The sequence below is a fragment of the Drosophila subpulchrella genome, chromosome 2R, assembly GCF_014743375.2.
Source record: "Drosophila subpulchrella strain 33 F10 #4 breed RU33 chromosome 2R, RU_Dsub_v1.1 Primary Assembly, whole genome shotgun sequence".
NCBI classification, from domain to species: domain Eukaryota; kingdom Metazoa; phylum Arthropoda; class Insecta; order Diptera; family Drosophilidae; genus Drosophila; species Drosophila subpulchrella.
This window is the reverse complement of record NC_050611.1, coordinates 12,858,612-12,875,269: the sequence shown is the minus strand read 5'-3', so window position 1 is coordinate 12,875,269 and position 16,658 is coordinate 12,858,612. Positions and strand designations below refer to the sequence as shown.

General features: G+C 42.8%; 1 protein-coding gene across 1 annotated transcript; it reads right to left on the bottom strand.

Moving 5' to 3' along the window:
• Positions 1-4,980: 4,980 nt before the first annotated feature.
• Positions 4,981-5,963, bottom strand: LOC119551278. The gene is made up of 2 exons (XM_037860543.1): positions 5,740-5,963; positions 4,981-5,683 (listed from the first exon to the last, which is right to left on the bottom strand). The coding sequence occupies exons 1-2, from the start codon at positions 5,768-5,770 to the stop codon at positions 5,022-5,024; spliced, it is 693 nt and encodes a 230-aa protein (XP_037716471.1). The 5' UTR covers positions 5,771-5,963; the 3' UTR covers positions 4,981-5,021.
• Between the last annotated feature and the right edge of the window lie 10,695 nt (positions 5,964-16,658).

Genomic DNA, 16,658 nt, shown 5'->3' with positions numbered 1-16,658 from the left:
ATAATCAGGCAAAGGAGCTGCAGTGGTAAGAGGTTTCTAAGGGGTTTCTGCTCAGTCACACGCATCATCCGTCAGTCTGGCACGCCTCCAAGTCCTGCAACTCCTACTCCAATTCCAACTCCTCCGACAAGTGACAAATTGAGCATTTTCCATTGTCTCCGGAACCGAACGAGGCTGATGAGATGCGATGAGCAGAAGATGAGCCCTGAATGGATGGCTTGGAGTGGGAAAACTTTTCAATTACTTCCAAGGAGCCGAGGAGCTGAGGAGCAGTCTGAGCAGTAATGAATAATAATCTGTTATCCCCCCGGCATCCCCTCCCTGTGGCCATCCATCATTAAGAATCCTGGGAGAGACACGTACTCCTGCTTTTCCTTGGACAATTTCATCGTGGAACAATATTGACTCTGCCCTGCTGAGATTGCCGGCTCCCGACTTGGCTCACTCATTCCCCTGCAATTAAAAGGACATCGATGGACTGCCCTCTGGCCTCCTTGTTTCAATTACAAAGTGGCTTTGCCATCTAATTGAATCGTGAGCTGGCCTTCATTCCGGTTCATACTTTATTCCACCTCAGCACTCTATTTTGTTTGCTTTTAGTTTTCCTCGAAAGCTTTTCGAATGGCTGGAAAGGGTTAATGAACTTTGCCTCGATTAATGTTTATTTTGAGTGACTAAGTACTCTCCTCTAACAAAGTTTGTCAGCCTTAGAAGATGGAGAAATGGGATTATTTTGACGCCACCCTGACCACCTTGAAAAAAACAGTATCTTTGGTAAAGAAGTTCAGTTACAGAGTTTATTATATTCTCAAAAACATATTCAGATTGTACCCATTTAAAATTAGGAATCTAAAAAGCATAGCGCAATTAAATACTTCAACATTTACGCTGAGTAAACATTTAAATAATTGAAAAAAGGGACTAAGGGTGGAAAAGTTTTTATGGTCGATTGAATCTTCGATGGTGCTTGCAAAATCAGCGATAACATTTTTTTATATTATACCCCCAAGCATGGGCCATAAATTTCTCATTCGATCGGAATCTGTTTCGACAAAACAACATTTCTGTTTAACAAGCTGCTCCCCGATGAACAAGAGCTTCAAGCACCTAACAAAAATTAATTGTCTGCACAAATTAGCCCGGAGAACAAAAATAACCATCCCTCCTCATTCCACTCGACAAAGCATTTGCAATCATTTTCCATTTACAGGGACAAAAGGAAGCAAATGTCGCTCGTTATTTTTAATCAGCTATCAAAATTTATCGCTGAAAATTTGTCTGGCCAGTGGGCAGGTGTTTTGGCCATGTACCATTTCCATTACCCGCTCGCATTACAGGTTCATTATAATGTGCCCAGCGAAATATTTTACGCGAATTTAATAAACTCTGGGAATTGGGCTGGCGCATTAAAGCTAATGGGAAATTTCGACATCCAGCTGATATGGCATGTTAGTTATACGCATTGGGGGATGTGTCGGTTGCGATAGTCGTTTGAATATTTAATGGAAAGTGTGCGCTCGTATTTTAACTGGGGGTGAATGCCTTCTCTGTCGGATCATAATCATTGATTTATAGACACCGAAATACAGTCTTTGCGCTAGTTGTGATAAAATTGAGTCTCTCTGTTTTTTTATGCCCAGACCTTCCATAGTGAGAATCTTGGAAAATTTAAGAAGCTTAAGAATTATCGCATATTTTATAAACAAGAAACCAAGCTGCGATTAAAGGTCCAACATATTTTAGGCTGGTATTAAAGCAAACTCCAAAATTTATATTTAAGCAAAAAGGAAAGTCAGTTGATTGAACAAATATTTTAAGAGTATACATTTCAATAAATCTGTTAAATACTTTAAGCTTTATTTTTTTAAATTTTAAATACAAAGCACATGTTGTTTTTTTTATTTCTACCAATTGGCTCAAAATATATACCTATAGTATACAATTTTAATCCTACATGAACAAAAACAATGTGAATAAATTCTGTAGTTTTTTTTGAAGGGTAATTGAGAAAATAACAGAAAACAATCTTTTTTCCTTAAAAGGATTTGGGTTTGCCCCAGTTCTTTTATTGTGATTGCAATTGTGTAATGGCCCGACTACTCAGGGTAAAAATCGTAGCATACTTTAAGGCCTGACATGATTCAGAATTTTGTTCGTTATTCGGTGTTGTTGTTGCTTCTGTTGGCCAAGAGTCGAGAGCACTTAGTGGCCATTCAATCAACGAGCCACTAAGCGAAGAAAGTGGACCCTGCGATGGGCCATGGGTCTCCACTGAAAAGTGTTCGAGCGGAACATCAAATTTGCATAATATTCTTTTATGGCTTTTATGTTGTGGTCGCGAAACTTGAACCGCATAAAGGTTTTGGGGCGCTGAGGGTTTTCCTGGGGGGTTGGGCACTTTTTGAAGGGTCGTTGGCTGGCATTTATTGAGTGGCCTTTAATCCCCGGCACATTTCAATTAGTGTCAACTTTTTGATTTCATGTAAACACAAGCGGACGCAGAACAACTTTGGAGCCCCTCGTTTTTCCCCCACCAATTTGTTGTTCCTCTAATCAGTGTATCCACACACTCACACACAGAAAGGCCCAAGCAGAAATACATATATGCACATGAGTGTTGGTCACGCAATCCTGCGGTTGTGGTAATGTGTGTGTTTTGCGAGCGGTAAGAGTGTGTCCTACACTGCGTATGAGTGTTTATTCTATAGTTAAAGTCTTTGTATGTCATTTTACCCTAAGCCCATCCGTAAGTGAGAAGATTATGTTGTTTATAAAAGTCTTTGCTAAGTGTAGGAAAGTTTTTGTTTGGAATATCACTTTGAAAGTACAAGATTCTATAGTTAAAGTCTTTGAATGCCATATTTCCGTAAACCCATTTGCAAATACGATGATCCTACTGTTTATAAAACGATTTACTAAGTATAGTAAAGTTTTTGCTTGGAAATTAATTTTGCAGAACGGCTTATATGCTAATGAAATCATTTTCATTTTCATCATGTATGCCTAAAAATGGAAGGGTTCTGAATGAAATTGTAATACCCTCCGAAAGGTTTTTTTAACATTTTATAAAAATTCAATTTTAAGGCTTTATATTAAATGAAAAGGATGGAAACCAAAGCGTAAAATAATTGGATTGGGTATGTAAATCTTTTTTACCATATCATTTTTTTACCATTAAAGGTGTTTTATTACATAGAGTAAACGACATGGCAACTGATGATACAGACGACACTACACCCCTTACATTTCCCATTTCAGTTTGGCTTTGGAGACGTAAAAAACGTGGTTCTGGCACGGATATTGTCAAAGGTCCGTAGGGCAAGCCCCGAATAAGTGAGTATTGGAACATCCGTACAAACCGCAGTCTCGTCAGCCGCTGGTCGTCCAACTGTCGTTTGTTTACATAACATCAACATCAACATGAGCCGAAAAAAAGCCGAAGGTTATTCGGAATCTTGAGTGGGCACATGCGCACTGCGGGCTCCGAATACCCTTTGACCCCCCGGTGGCTCCCCAATTTCGGCTGCCTGCAACTGTTGCTTCCTTTTTTGATTGCACTGGCAACTGACACTAATCCAATCTGGTCGAATCAGCTGCGGAACGAGCTGCAATCCCAACTGGTGCCACTAATTGCGAACACAGCACAAAGGCAGAGCCAATGGATTTAATTTGCAGTCAGACAAATTGAACAACTTGGTCAAAACAATTGCCGGCAGTTAAATTGTAAGGGTAAATACTTTCCCTAACGGGGGAATTCAATTACACTTGGCAGACCGTCGCCTGTCAACGGGAGTAATAAAAGTTATCGAGGCGAACCAGTTGGTCATGTTCGCGAATCCCTTCAAAATGTAATCAAATTTTAAAAGCTTTCGAGCACGTGACTCGATGGCGGCTATTAAAGCGTAACCAAGTAAATTGACTGTGATAAAGCTGGGATTTCTGGGTGGGGGGGGGACAGCCAAACTACAAGAATTCCAACTGATAAGAGACCGCTAATCCCCCAGACGTGCACTTATCAGCGAAGCAAACTCATACCATCAATATTTCCTGCGCTAAACCCCTTAGCAGATCCCGTCCTCCTTGAGATTTACCCACCAGTATTGAGTGCACAAAACAGCTGAAGAAAAACCCGGAATAGAAAAGGTTAAGCCAGTCAACCCCCGATGCAACAAATGGCGCTACTAAGGCGGATATAGAACACAATAAGCAGCCGCGAAACAGAACAGCAAATGGAAGTGGAAACACAAGTGGATGTGGGTGGCACTAAATAGTTGCAGGAGTTGCAGGAAGAAGGATAAGCCGGAGAAAAAGCTGCAGCCGAGTGCCAAAGTTCACACCAACCCCATCAGGAAATCCGGGAAAAAATGGGGTTGGGATAAGGATAATAATGCGAAAGTAAGAACAAATATGCGTTGATCTGTGGCAGGGTCTTGGCAAAGGGGTATGAAACAATAGGAATGTGTGGCAAACAGCAAAAGAAATAAAATCGCATTAGAGCGAGTGAAAACTAAACGGAATGGAATCCCCTAAATGTAAACAAACTGGGCACGTGACCAGAAAGGAAGCAGCTATGAGGATGTTGGGTTAAGGTCCAAGCTCTGGAAAACAAACTGCCGCACAAAAGTAATAGCGACAGTTACTAGATTGTTGCAAGGATCGCAAAATACGGAACCATTTTAAGATTTGGCCGAGAGTTGCAAGACATTGTATTATCCAAATAGTAAGTAAGGGAGTTGAAACATTATTCGCCTCAAAAAGAAGCAGCACAGACCACCACTTTGATATTCCCAAAATCGAGTGCATCTGCAGCACTTGACTGGCTGTTAAATTAAAAAAATCTTTAACACCATCTTGAGTGGAATTAAGGTTGCGAAAAAGCCATCCTTCAATGCCACTGCCACATTTCGGAGTTTCTTTTATTACTACCTTATTGCTTTGTCAGACTTTTAGCCACTTGAAAAATTTTTTTAATAAGCAGGATGTGGATAATTTCAAACCTAATACCTAAATATATCTTATGACTACATGGTCTTCATGATTTTTTGTTTAGATCTTTTACGCTTCCAGATTGACTGGCTGTTGGCATTCCACTCCTCGAGAATTTTCCGGCCCAAACGGCAGGAATACTCAGCCAACTGGCGATCCTCCAGATGCGACATCTGGTCCAGGTAGAGTTTCTTCTTGCGAAAGGAGATCCTGGTCTGCTCAGTCGCCTCATCCGCAGGATCGACCTCCAGAGCCCAGTGAAAGTTGCCTTCGCGAGCCCTCAGCTCGAGGGGATTGGGTTCGATTCCCGGCCTATATGCAACCAAATATCTCCTCCCATCTGCACACTCGTAAAATCTGGTTGAGCAACTCATCTCCTCCGCCAAGTGCTTCACAATTGCCTCCTGCAATCGAGGCAGTGGACTAAAGTCAATGAATCTGCGATTACTGGCCAGGAATCGACGCAATCGTCTCAAAATCACATCTGCCTTACGAGTATGCTCCTTCAAATCAGCCAAAACAAGTTGACCCAACTGCCCAGGATATATGCTGTCATGCAAGGAACAAACCACCTGGCGTAAAGTCCTTTTGGGTGGTAATTGAGATTTAGTTACATCGGATTCGTCGGGTGGAACATAGTTGTAGTTGTGCTCAATCTGGATAAGTCGGACGAGACGGGAAGTATCTGTCCTATTGTCTAAAAGGGAGCAAAGTCTTAAAGCTTTTTATCATTTTGAGATGTACTTAGCCTACCTTTAACGCCGCTATTTTGTAGCCCCGACATGCCTGAAGGTTTCTCCACTTTGCCTCAGTAAAGAGAGTTATAAAGTCTAAAACACCAAGTTGCCAAGATTTCCACTTAGCTTACGGAAACTGCAGACTGCCAATTTAAAGAGATTTTAACTTATCCGAAGCTGCAATTTGAATTTAATAAAAACTTTGTCCAGTCTTTTAAAAGCTGAATTGGGCTCTCTCCCTTTTTTTCCTCACAGCTGTCAATGACAGAGCCCAGGGCTGCCCAAATATATAATCTTTTTGGATCACCAGGAAACCATACTTTGGAAAGGTGACAACCCATAAAAAGTGTTGCAAGTTGTTTCATCGAAACAAAGGGAAATGCAACTGAAAATTTAAGTTAGTTGGCAACTAAAGGATGCATAGCTACTTTATAGCCCAATTTTCAACAAGTCAGGATATTATTATGGCCAAGTTAAACTGAAATCAAAGTTTTAGTGTTCCGAAAAAGTCGGTTCTGCAAATTGTTGGCCATTGGCTTTCACATGCAAAACTGCGCCTCTGGGGTGTCGAAGGTGACGGGAAAGTTTCATGGATGGGCCAACCACAGCAACTATCGAACATCAACAACCATCCAGTTTAATACTATAGAATGGATGGTTTTATGTGGAATGGGAGGACATGCCAAACTTCTTTGGTGAAAGATTTTATTGCGTTCAGCCGCTTGCATGTGTTTCTACTCTGAAAATGGGGACTGTTTGGAAAATCCTCCCATCCTAAAAGTGGGTCTAGAGTAAATGAAGCACGACGCTTTTGTTTTTCTTGGATTTAGTTTTATGAGTCTACATCGGATGTAATTGAATTATGCAAGTTGGCAGACGACTATATTAGCATTCGATCGCAAAGTGGGGCAGACGGAGAGAAGGGGGCAGAAAGGGGATGGTGTCACGGCTGAAGGATAACACCAGGAGGAAAGATTGGGGATATAGACGGACTCAGATGAGGGTTCAATTTTTAGCAGTGATATTTAAATCTCAGATGATTCCGCACAACTCACAGTGGAGTGAATTGAAAAGTATATGGATAAGATATTCTATATATATTCCAGGGATAAGACAGTTTGCATGCACACAAAGGTTTTCTCAGCCTAATTAGGACCAATGTGTTGCAAAGGGAAGATATAAAAACTGAACAAGAGTTCACGACAACCCTTGGGAGAGCCACGCTTAAGCAAAAAAGCATATTTGTCAACTGCCCCAGGGACATTGCAGTGGGTTCTGTTTCAATATTGCGGACCAATATTTAATATTTAAGTTGCCATGGCGCAAGTATAACTCTGGGGTGGTGCATTCTAGGGGGAAATGTGTCAACTCAGTGCGGGTTTCCCCTATAGAAAATGCAGTGCCGAAAAAACTCGCCTGAAGAGATCTCCATGAACTGACAGAATCATCTGCAGGGACCTCCAATTACAGTTTCATGAACTGTCAGTTGGGGTGGGCGAATGGCGAGGAGTGGGTGGAGCAAATGGCACTGACCCCGAATCCATTTACGAACCGAAACCAATGACAAATTGAAATCAAAAGCGTTCGAATTGCATTTGCATCTCCACTGGCCTTTCACTTAATACCATGCCCCCGTAAATTGAGAACTGAATTGGGAACATCCGAGACCTGCTTTTGTGTCCTGTCGAGTTGGACAAGGACTAAGCTGTATCAGACGATTCAGGGGATGTGGCATTGCACCTCACGCATCACCACGCAGGCTTACAAATGTCAGAAGATTTCGTAATTCGCATCAGGAGGAGAGATGGTACAACGATACGGTCCTGAACAGACACACTGAGTCAACAGAATACAGCCATCGATTGCTGCAGTCATCAGCAGTGAAACAATGCACTTAACCAGACCCCCAGGACACGCTCTCCACACTTTCCCCACTTTCCCCCTTCACTTCCTGGGTAAACTTATATACCACGTCGAAAAGTTGCCTAAAAATGCTCACGTCCTCGGCACGTGACCAAAATGTTTGGCCGTAAACAACGAAAATATGAAAATGAAGAGGCGAATTCAGCAAATAATGGAAAAAAGGAAATCATGAGGAGGAAGTCCTAAGTCGGTAATCGGGTTGATATATTTATAAGAGAAAAGCCCCTCCTAACGAGGTAAGAAGTCGTGACGATCGCACCTTCAACATTCAACATTTCTGATATAAAACATTGTAAGTAACAAGAAAGGAAGCTAAATTCGGCAAGCCGAAGTTTATATACCCTTGCTTTTTGATTTTTGGAAAATTAAAAAAGAAGCACAAAGATATTAAAATATTGTTACTTATAAATTTACTAGCTTATATGTCTAGTGGTTTTCGTATTATTTTTGCATAAGTTTAGCGATCTTTTCTAAGGTTGCTTAATGATATAGTCATCCGATAATAAAAGTTATTGGAACAATCGATAGATTTATAAAGAAGTCTGCCAACTACAAATTGAAAATTTTTCCGGGGAAATATATTTCAATGAATTTTAGCCATTTCTTTTTAAAAGGAAAGGTATAACAAATGTTTTTTAAATAGTCTTCTTCCTTTACAATTCCGGTGTGTTTCGTCACTATGTGTACGGCCGTCCATAGTGATCCTGGCTGAAAGTTCCTTTAAAGCCTCTTCAAAAATTCATCAAGGCGACGCGCACAAGTTGACTTCAGCTGAGTTCAGGTCGTGGGCGGCACCACGCCCCCTTCTTGGCTCCTGCGGGTGTGGACATTAACCCCAATTGGCTAAATGGCTCATTAGGTCAGTGGGGGAGTTCTTTTGCTCACGGAACTCCAAAGGAAATGGATAAGTGTAGAAATGGAAACAGAAACAGAAACAGGAGCAAACGCAAGCGAATTGCACTGCTGCGTGGTCAGTTATAATTAGGGACATTCGCATTCGGAGCTTTACGACCGAGCGATTAGGCGAAAGGATACAAAGGATGTGGCCACCAGGGGAATGATGGGATGACCAAGGCCAAGGGCACAGGAGTCCCCACTCCACCTTCGGTTTGCATTCAATATAATTAATTGACAACATGGTGGTTCCTTGGGAACCCCGAGAATCGCCTTTGTCCAATTGGAAAGTGGCCAAAGTCATGTTTGGTATGTTTGTTTGAGAGCCGTTAAGGGAGCGGCTGTGAAAACGCGTAGTGCCCATGGAAAGTGTATCCTCCTTTTTGGCTATAGCGACTTAGGGGGGTTGATTAATTGGCCATAAACCAAGCGATTATCATTCTAATTCTGGCAAGAGATGGGGTACTGAGGAATGTCTCAACCCATTTTCGATCCACACCCCACCCACTTAAAGGTATCTCCCCTTTCGAAGTGCGAGTACCAGGCATCTCTGTGGCTTAGCCAGGATATGGGATGTCCTTCTGTTGCAGGGTGGGTGCTGGAGTGATTGCCACTTGTTCTGCTGTTCTGGAGTTCTCGAGTTCCAAATCCATTTGCTTGGGCAGCGTTTACCGTTATGATTGCAGAGTCCTTCCAGCTGGTAATTTTCCCTTGAAGTTGCCCCGCAATCAAGGGGATGTGGATGCAAATAGGGATGGGGAGGTGGATGTGGATGCGGTGGGCGGAGGAGGGGCAGAACGCCGAGCAGTAATTGCTTAATTTGATTACGTGCCGCCGTAAAAAGCAGAACAGGAAATTTGCACACACACACGAGCTCCGTGCTGGGTAATGAAGTTAGGATGGATGGATGGGTGTACGGATGGAGAGTTCAGTGGGTGGATAGGTAAGTGGGGAGTACGATCCCCAACCGCAGGCCCAAAGCGACTTTAAACTTTATCGCAGACGGAAAACAACTTAATTCATGTTTCGGCTGAGCCTTTCGCCGAATGTCGCAGGCCATTTGCCATAAACAACAAACGAGGTGAAGGGTCCTGGAAAAGGGAAAAGGGGAACAATGGCGTCAAAGGATCGAAATGGGAAATGGGAAACTGTTCGCTCCGTGCGATAATTAGAAGCGCCCAGTGCACGCTCAATTAGAAGCTTGTAACCCGGGTCCTTGTGGGGTTTTTGGTGGGTAAAAGGTGTGTGGAGACTCCATGGAACATGGAAAGTCTTTCTCCCGCCCAGCTGCAACCCCCTCCCCCGATTTTCTCTACGCCACGTTGCAGACACGCGATGATCCGGGGCAGAGTTCGGCGTGAATGAGTCGCTGGGTGGCGCAGTGGGTGGGGTTGGTGAGGTGGAACAGGGCTTGAATGTCTTAATTAACTGTTGGCTGCACTCTGCGAAATCAACAGGCCATAAACGCTAAACGGGGCAGAAGGGGAGCTAAGGGGGAGGCAGAGTTGTGGCCCGCTGTTTGCCTCTAAATAATGTCGAGGACGCCGTGCCTCATATTTATGATTCGCAATTATTCTACAACGTGTGGCGGCAAATCTCCGCCTTTAGCCGGAAAATTGCACTGGCGTCGGGTTTCCCAGGGTTGAGTTAAGGGTTATCTGATTCTGGCAACACGGAGAGTGCATAAACGTGAACACACATCGATACACCCACTCACGCGCACTGCCAAACAATTCGCACACACTCACACAAAAAGGGGGCGGCAAATGATTTTGAGTTGTTGTTTTTCGGGGGGTTTCATTATACTGTTTTTTTTTTTATTTTCTATATTTTGGCGGCAGACGAAAGTGTTGGCCAGACAAATGGGGTGGCGGGGGGGTTAGGGATTAGGGGCAGGAGCTGGGGGGCTTACTATTACATGTCACTGGGCCATAAAAAAGTTTATGTCTGACATGAGCCAAAAACAATTTGCATATTTTTCCACTGGATAACAACTTAATTTAGGATACCCATAGACATTTTCGAGGGGGAGTGGGGGCCTGCGTAGCCAACTGGAACGGCAGCGGAGGAGTAATTAAGCCCGCCTTAAAGGGAAGTGGCATAAAATGGATGTGGACGGTAATGGGAATGCGGATCTGCCAACTGCAGGGCCACTCGGGCGGATGCGCGATTTGGCTGCCTTTCGCACCTTTGAAGCTCTGCGGGTGGCGTCGCTAGATTGAAATTGCTTTTCACATTTCACATTTCCCATTTACTTCTTTCTGTGCGCATTTCCTTTCTCCCCGGCTGCATTCTTCGCTTTCTCTCCCCGGTGGCCATTCTTTCTTTCGTTCCTCCTGCTTTCTTTTTCCCCTGCACTCGGCTGCTGCAGTGGAAATGCAATTTATTTGCTGTCGCGGGCATTAAACGCGCTGCGCTGACTTTTGACTGACGCCATATTTTCCGCCACATTTGCAATATTCGCACGAGCCGAACGCTTCCGTTTCCGCTGAAACTGCCACTGGATCTTTATGGCTTGTGCCACGCCCCCCTACCGCCACCCTGCGCCCTCTCAGCTTTCATTTTTCAAAACTGTCAGCTGCGAATATTTCACAGTCGCTTTTTGGCGTCTCACCCTTTGCGTTTGCCCTCCCCCTGCTTTGTGCTTAGCCATCGAAGTGTGGAGTTAATGGCCAGAGCTGTGAAGTGCCTCGTCGTAACCCGAGCAATCCTGAAAGGAGTCCATTTGCCCCCACTTGCCAAGGCTTTAATTACGCCGGAGCAACAAGAATAACACGTGTACAGGATATACTGGAAAAAATCCAGACTTGAATGTATGTTCAAATCAGAAATAGTTCTAAAGATAAAGGTTAAGTGAATACTATAAGTATTTGATAGGTGAATAATAACAAAAGACATATCAATTACACTAAGATGTCATACTACCACTAAGAAGCTTAAAGGGGTTCCCTTTTCCTACGATCAGTACTAATGATTCATTAGAAATGATGATAATTTTGTTGAAATGAAGTATTAGTTCTATCTAGATGTTCCCAATCTTGAGCTTTGTTTTTTTTTCTGTTTAGAGTAGAGTACTAGAGTACTTTTAGGAACTATCTCTCTTTTCCGATTTATGTGAATTTTCAAAAGGGGGAACAATGATAATTAGAAAATTTACCATGTGAATAACAAACTGATCCCTATTTTTTTTTTCTTGGTACAATTTTTGTTGTGTAAAACCATATTTAGATTAAAGTTTAACTTAATTTTGATTAAATAAAATTGGTGACCACTTAAGGATCAGTGATATTCGGGCGCTTAAAAAGAATGCTTAGATCCCTAAACTCCATTTTGATAAATAATTTAATATTTTTAACATATCAAATTGATACGCTAGTATCGAATCAGACATGATCTTTAATACTTCCAAAACGATCAATCAAGTTTTCCCTGTGTAAAAGGAACATGCTAAAGCTGGCCAAGATTATGCAGCATTTTTTCATTAAGAGTGCCAGGCGAAGCGATTCGTCTGCTCCTTGGTAGTCATCAACTTGGCTAGCCTGCGGCAGGATATGCGACGGAAGTGGAGCGCCAAGGACTTAGGCGAGGTCCTTTGTGAGGGAGATCCGGTTCAAAGCGGACCCGGAGTGCGAGTGGTCGTGTTCACTGGTTTTCGTGTTCAGCTTCGACTTGAAATTAGCATAATCAACATGAAAAGGCAGTCCCAGGAATAGCAACTCACTCAGATTCACCGACCCAACCCAGGCCGGGATTCCCCCCCTGTGGTCGAGTTTTTCGAGCGCCTTTAATTACACAGCCCTGCACAAATGATGAGCTGGCAAATTTCCACAGATCCCCAGTGGGCGTGGGCGGGCCGGGATGTCTAGGTGGGCGTGGCAGTGGCACAGTGACTAAGGATTTTGCGAAAATGGCCCGCAGGCATTACCAAAGCCAAGGCAGGAGTCCAGACAAAGCGATTAGTGTGCTCGAGGAGTGCATGCCAAATGCTCCGGAGACCCAGCGTTTCTTCCCTCAAATTGAGATAAACTTGAGATAAAGTGGGCCAGGGATTTCGGCAAAGGGAAAGAGATCTGGAAAAGCCATAGCCAAAGGCAAAACCAGAATGAATCACACGATAAAGAGATGTCAGCAATGAAACGAATTAGGACAATATGTTAAGTGCCAAAGTGATGGCGATGCTCGCTCTCCATCAAACTGAGAAACCAGAACCAAGGAACAAACTAATAAAAACTAATGAGAATGAAGTTCCCATAAATCTAATTTCCCTTGCCTTTCTGCTTTCCATGCCAGCGCTAGACTATTACAAATTCCCAGTATCAAGTGCAATTGATGGCTTACCAAAAGCATAAAAAACAGATAAAACCCAGAGTCGATACTAAGACTAGGAAATACCCTTCCATTGTTTATTATTGTAATCTATTTTCCCTAATATTTTGTGTTACTTATTAAAATTTACCACTAATATACTGTCTCGATTTACTTATTTAGAAAAGTAATATCTTATAAGGTTCTATGTCGAATTTAATTTGGCTTTGAATAATTTGTTCAAGAAATACGTTTATTAATAAAATAAATTTGCTTAAAAAAAATACATTTAAACCCATTAAATATAAGCATTTGAGGAATCCGATTAATTTTTAATATTAATTCCAGAAAAATGTTATTGTACTTGTTGCAAAATAACCCAACGGATCTAATATGATCGCATTAACTATGTATGCTATCTGCACACTCTGGTAAATTAAATTAGGAACCTGGCTGTCAATCAGTAGACTAATCCGAGTAAGTGCACATAGTGGCCTCAATATTTGACAGGTTGGCCTGAATTTCCTTAGATTGATAGATAGGGCTTTGGCTCTTTAAAATTCGCAATAATATGCTAATGGCAAGCTCTCCGTCAGTTGATAACTCTGCAGGAGCAAAGACTATACCCTCCTCCATGCAGATTAGGCTGTCATCTCTGGCGGAGAAGCCATGGCTTAGCGGACTGTCTGGCAAACTGACAAACTTTGCCAAATTGCTCCTACTGCCAATTGTCCGCACTTTGAGCTGGACATGCAATTAAAGTTTGTGGTCCCTAGACACTTGAGAAACGCCCGTGTGAGATGCCCAATCCCCGGAGCGATTGGGCCCCACTTGTGAAGCTCTCCTCGCTCTTCAGACCAACAGCTCGAACACTTTTAATTGTTGAACAACTTTCGAGTGCTTCATAGTTCCATGGCCTCAATCAAAGATGCAAGTAATGTTTGTCCATGAACATGAGCATGAACACGGAACATGGAACATGGCAGCATGAAGGGCTGAAGACGGAGTACAATGCCATTCGGGGCAATACGTTGGGGAAAATTCCGGGTGAAATGTGGAGAAGAAGAAGGCGAAGGCAGCAGCAGCAGCAGCAGCAGCAAGTCACGACAAAGTCGATGGGGGAACCCCATCTAGAGGGCTCCTCAGCTCAGCCCACCTCATCCCAACCCGCATTGTGAATGTAAATACATGTGCGAAAGCGACCACCTGAGAAATCAGCACGCCAGAAAAAGCTCCTTGGGTCGGGGTGACTGATCCACTCAGTGTTGTCGCGAATTTTACAGCTGAAAAAGGGAAAAATATAAAAAATAATACGATTTGCGCATAATAAACCTTAACATTTAATAAACTGATAGTTAATTAAGATACTTTCTTTGATTTTCATCCATTTCAAGTTTTATTAATTATATTCGTTACTCGTAAAGTAACTTCCTTCTGACCGTCCCGCCGTACGAACGCTGAGATCTCGGAAACTTTAAAGCCTAGAAAGTGGCACATTCTAGAGATTCTTGCGCAGCGCAAGGGTCAGTAGAGTGACACGCCCACACTAGCACCCAGGTTTTTTAAGATATTGTAAAAGTGTAAATGGAATTTGGTTTTAAATATTAATATCCACCAATTAGAAAAATATTTTATTTAATATCTATAGTTTTTTCCACATTAATTTAAATATTTTAAATTAAATCGAGCAATTATATATTACAAGTATAGTTTTCTATTAAAATTCTTAATAGTGTAGATCAGAGCTGTTGATGGTTTTTATTTTATTTTTTCGATTAAAATAAAATACTTTTTGCTAATTCTGTAAAAAAAAAAAATGATTAAAAAGTGAAATATATGTACATATCTTGAGTCTTTGAAGCTCACGAGTTTATAGTAGCTTAAAACCAGTACAACTAAGAGCAATTAAATAATTTGTATCCAAAGATGCCTTATATTTTATTACATTTATTTAGTCTTCTTATACATCCAGAACATTGAATCAGGGTTTTTTTCAGTATCATAGCTGAACGGGCAGCTCTGCCGGCACACCACCTTGAATGTTACCAAATCGCTTTAGCTCCGCCACAAGGAGCAATAAAAATGATACCGAAATGCCGCCCACTCATTGCGGGCGGATTTCGATGTGGGGGAGTGGCAGTGCCATTATGCTTGTGTATTGATCTAAAATTGAATGTAAATTGCGGCAACTCGAATGATGCACGTGGGAAAGAGCAGCTGCCTGCTGGGACGAGCACTCGAGCAGGGACCTGGCCAAGTTGGCAATGTTCCGCCACCCATTCCAGCTCCTTCCCATCTCCTGTCTGGCCTTCGTCTGCCGCGACAGGGTGTCCTGAAAGTCCTGGTGTCCCGATGTCCTGGCTTTCTGCTAAATCATGCCACAGCCATTAAACCTCGCTCGTGCAGCCAATGCAGGCGAATGCAGCCAGTGTCGTTGACTCGCAGGCAGAGCAGCTCCCATGGTCAGTAGAAGAAGTAGCCAGTGTGTCCTGGGTCCTGCCACTCGTAACTCTTCCAGATAACCAGGGGCTACAGCCCAGCCAGCCAGCATGTGTGCCCACCAACGAACTGGGCCACAAAAGGCCATTACATCTTATCTTGGCCAATTGGCTTTGGTTAAAATTCTCGCCGCCGGTGGAATTTATGCCGGGGGCCTGTCCTCCGACCGAGGCATGCGAATAATTTAAATCGGCAGGAAAACACCTGCCGGACTTTCGGCAATGTACAGAGCATATGCCAATGGAATGCCAAGTGGCCACGATGGAGGACCCCTCTGTTTCGTGGGGTTCCCCGGCATATCCGCATACTCGTCCTCGTTCATCTCGCATATTTCCATTGTTTATGCTTTTCCCCTACCCAGAAAAATGTCTACTTTTCGCTACGTTTCGTTTCGTTGGGCTTCCTTCCGTTTTATGACTTCATATTGTGTGTGTGTGTGAGGCATTGAGTTGTTGTCGGAGCTGTCGTCTCGCAGATTTTACGACCATGATGGCGCATTAAATTTTATAACTTATCAAAGGGCCAAAAGCCGCCCCCGGCCGCCCCTTTTGCGATGTGTCAAATGCGGAATGGGATGTGGGCTGTGGGGTGTGAATTCAGGGGGGTATCGCCCGAAAGTCATTTAAATTTTGGTTAACTGTAAATTGGCTCTCAGTACTCACCCACGGAAATTTGGATACCACGATGCCAAGTCCCCGTCCCTCCCAAAACCTCCCGTTAATTGAATTTCGCGTCAAACAAAAGACTCTGCGGCTGAAATGTGGCTTGTCACACCAAAAAACCAGGCTGGAAAGAGGATGTGATACATGGAATGGGTATTTCCGGTCGGTATACGCCGAAATACGGATGTGTGTGGGTCTGGCTTTGACTTGATTACGAAACGCGATGACACCCACATGACACTCCACTCAATCGGGGTGACAATTTTGCCATTTTCGAGAGCACTGGACTAGTTGGAGGGCTCCAAAAAGGAACTTTTGGACGAAACTGTACTGGTTGGGTGGGACAATCTGAAAAGATTTGCAGTACAACATTTAATTTGACCTCGATTATCTTTTATATTTGGCATTTTATTGGATATTACAGCTCAAATACCTTCCATGAATAATCGGCAGCTTACAACCAATTAATCTAAAGCTTAGTCTGTTTTTGTTTACTTGAATATAACCTAACGTTTTAAAATAATATGAGCTCAAGGTAATCATAAAATAAACACCATTTGGATGTATCAACCTTAAAACATTTAAATTTAATACGTCTGCTTTGCTTCCTTAAAAGCTGCCTGCCTTACTCACCTGCAAACTTTCCAATCCC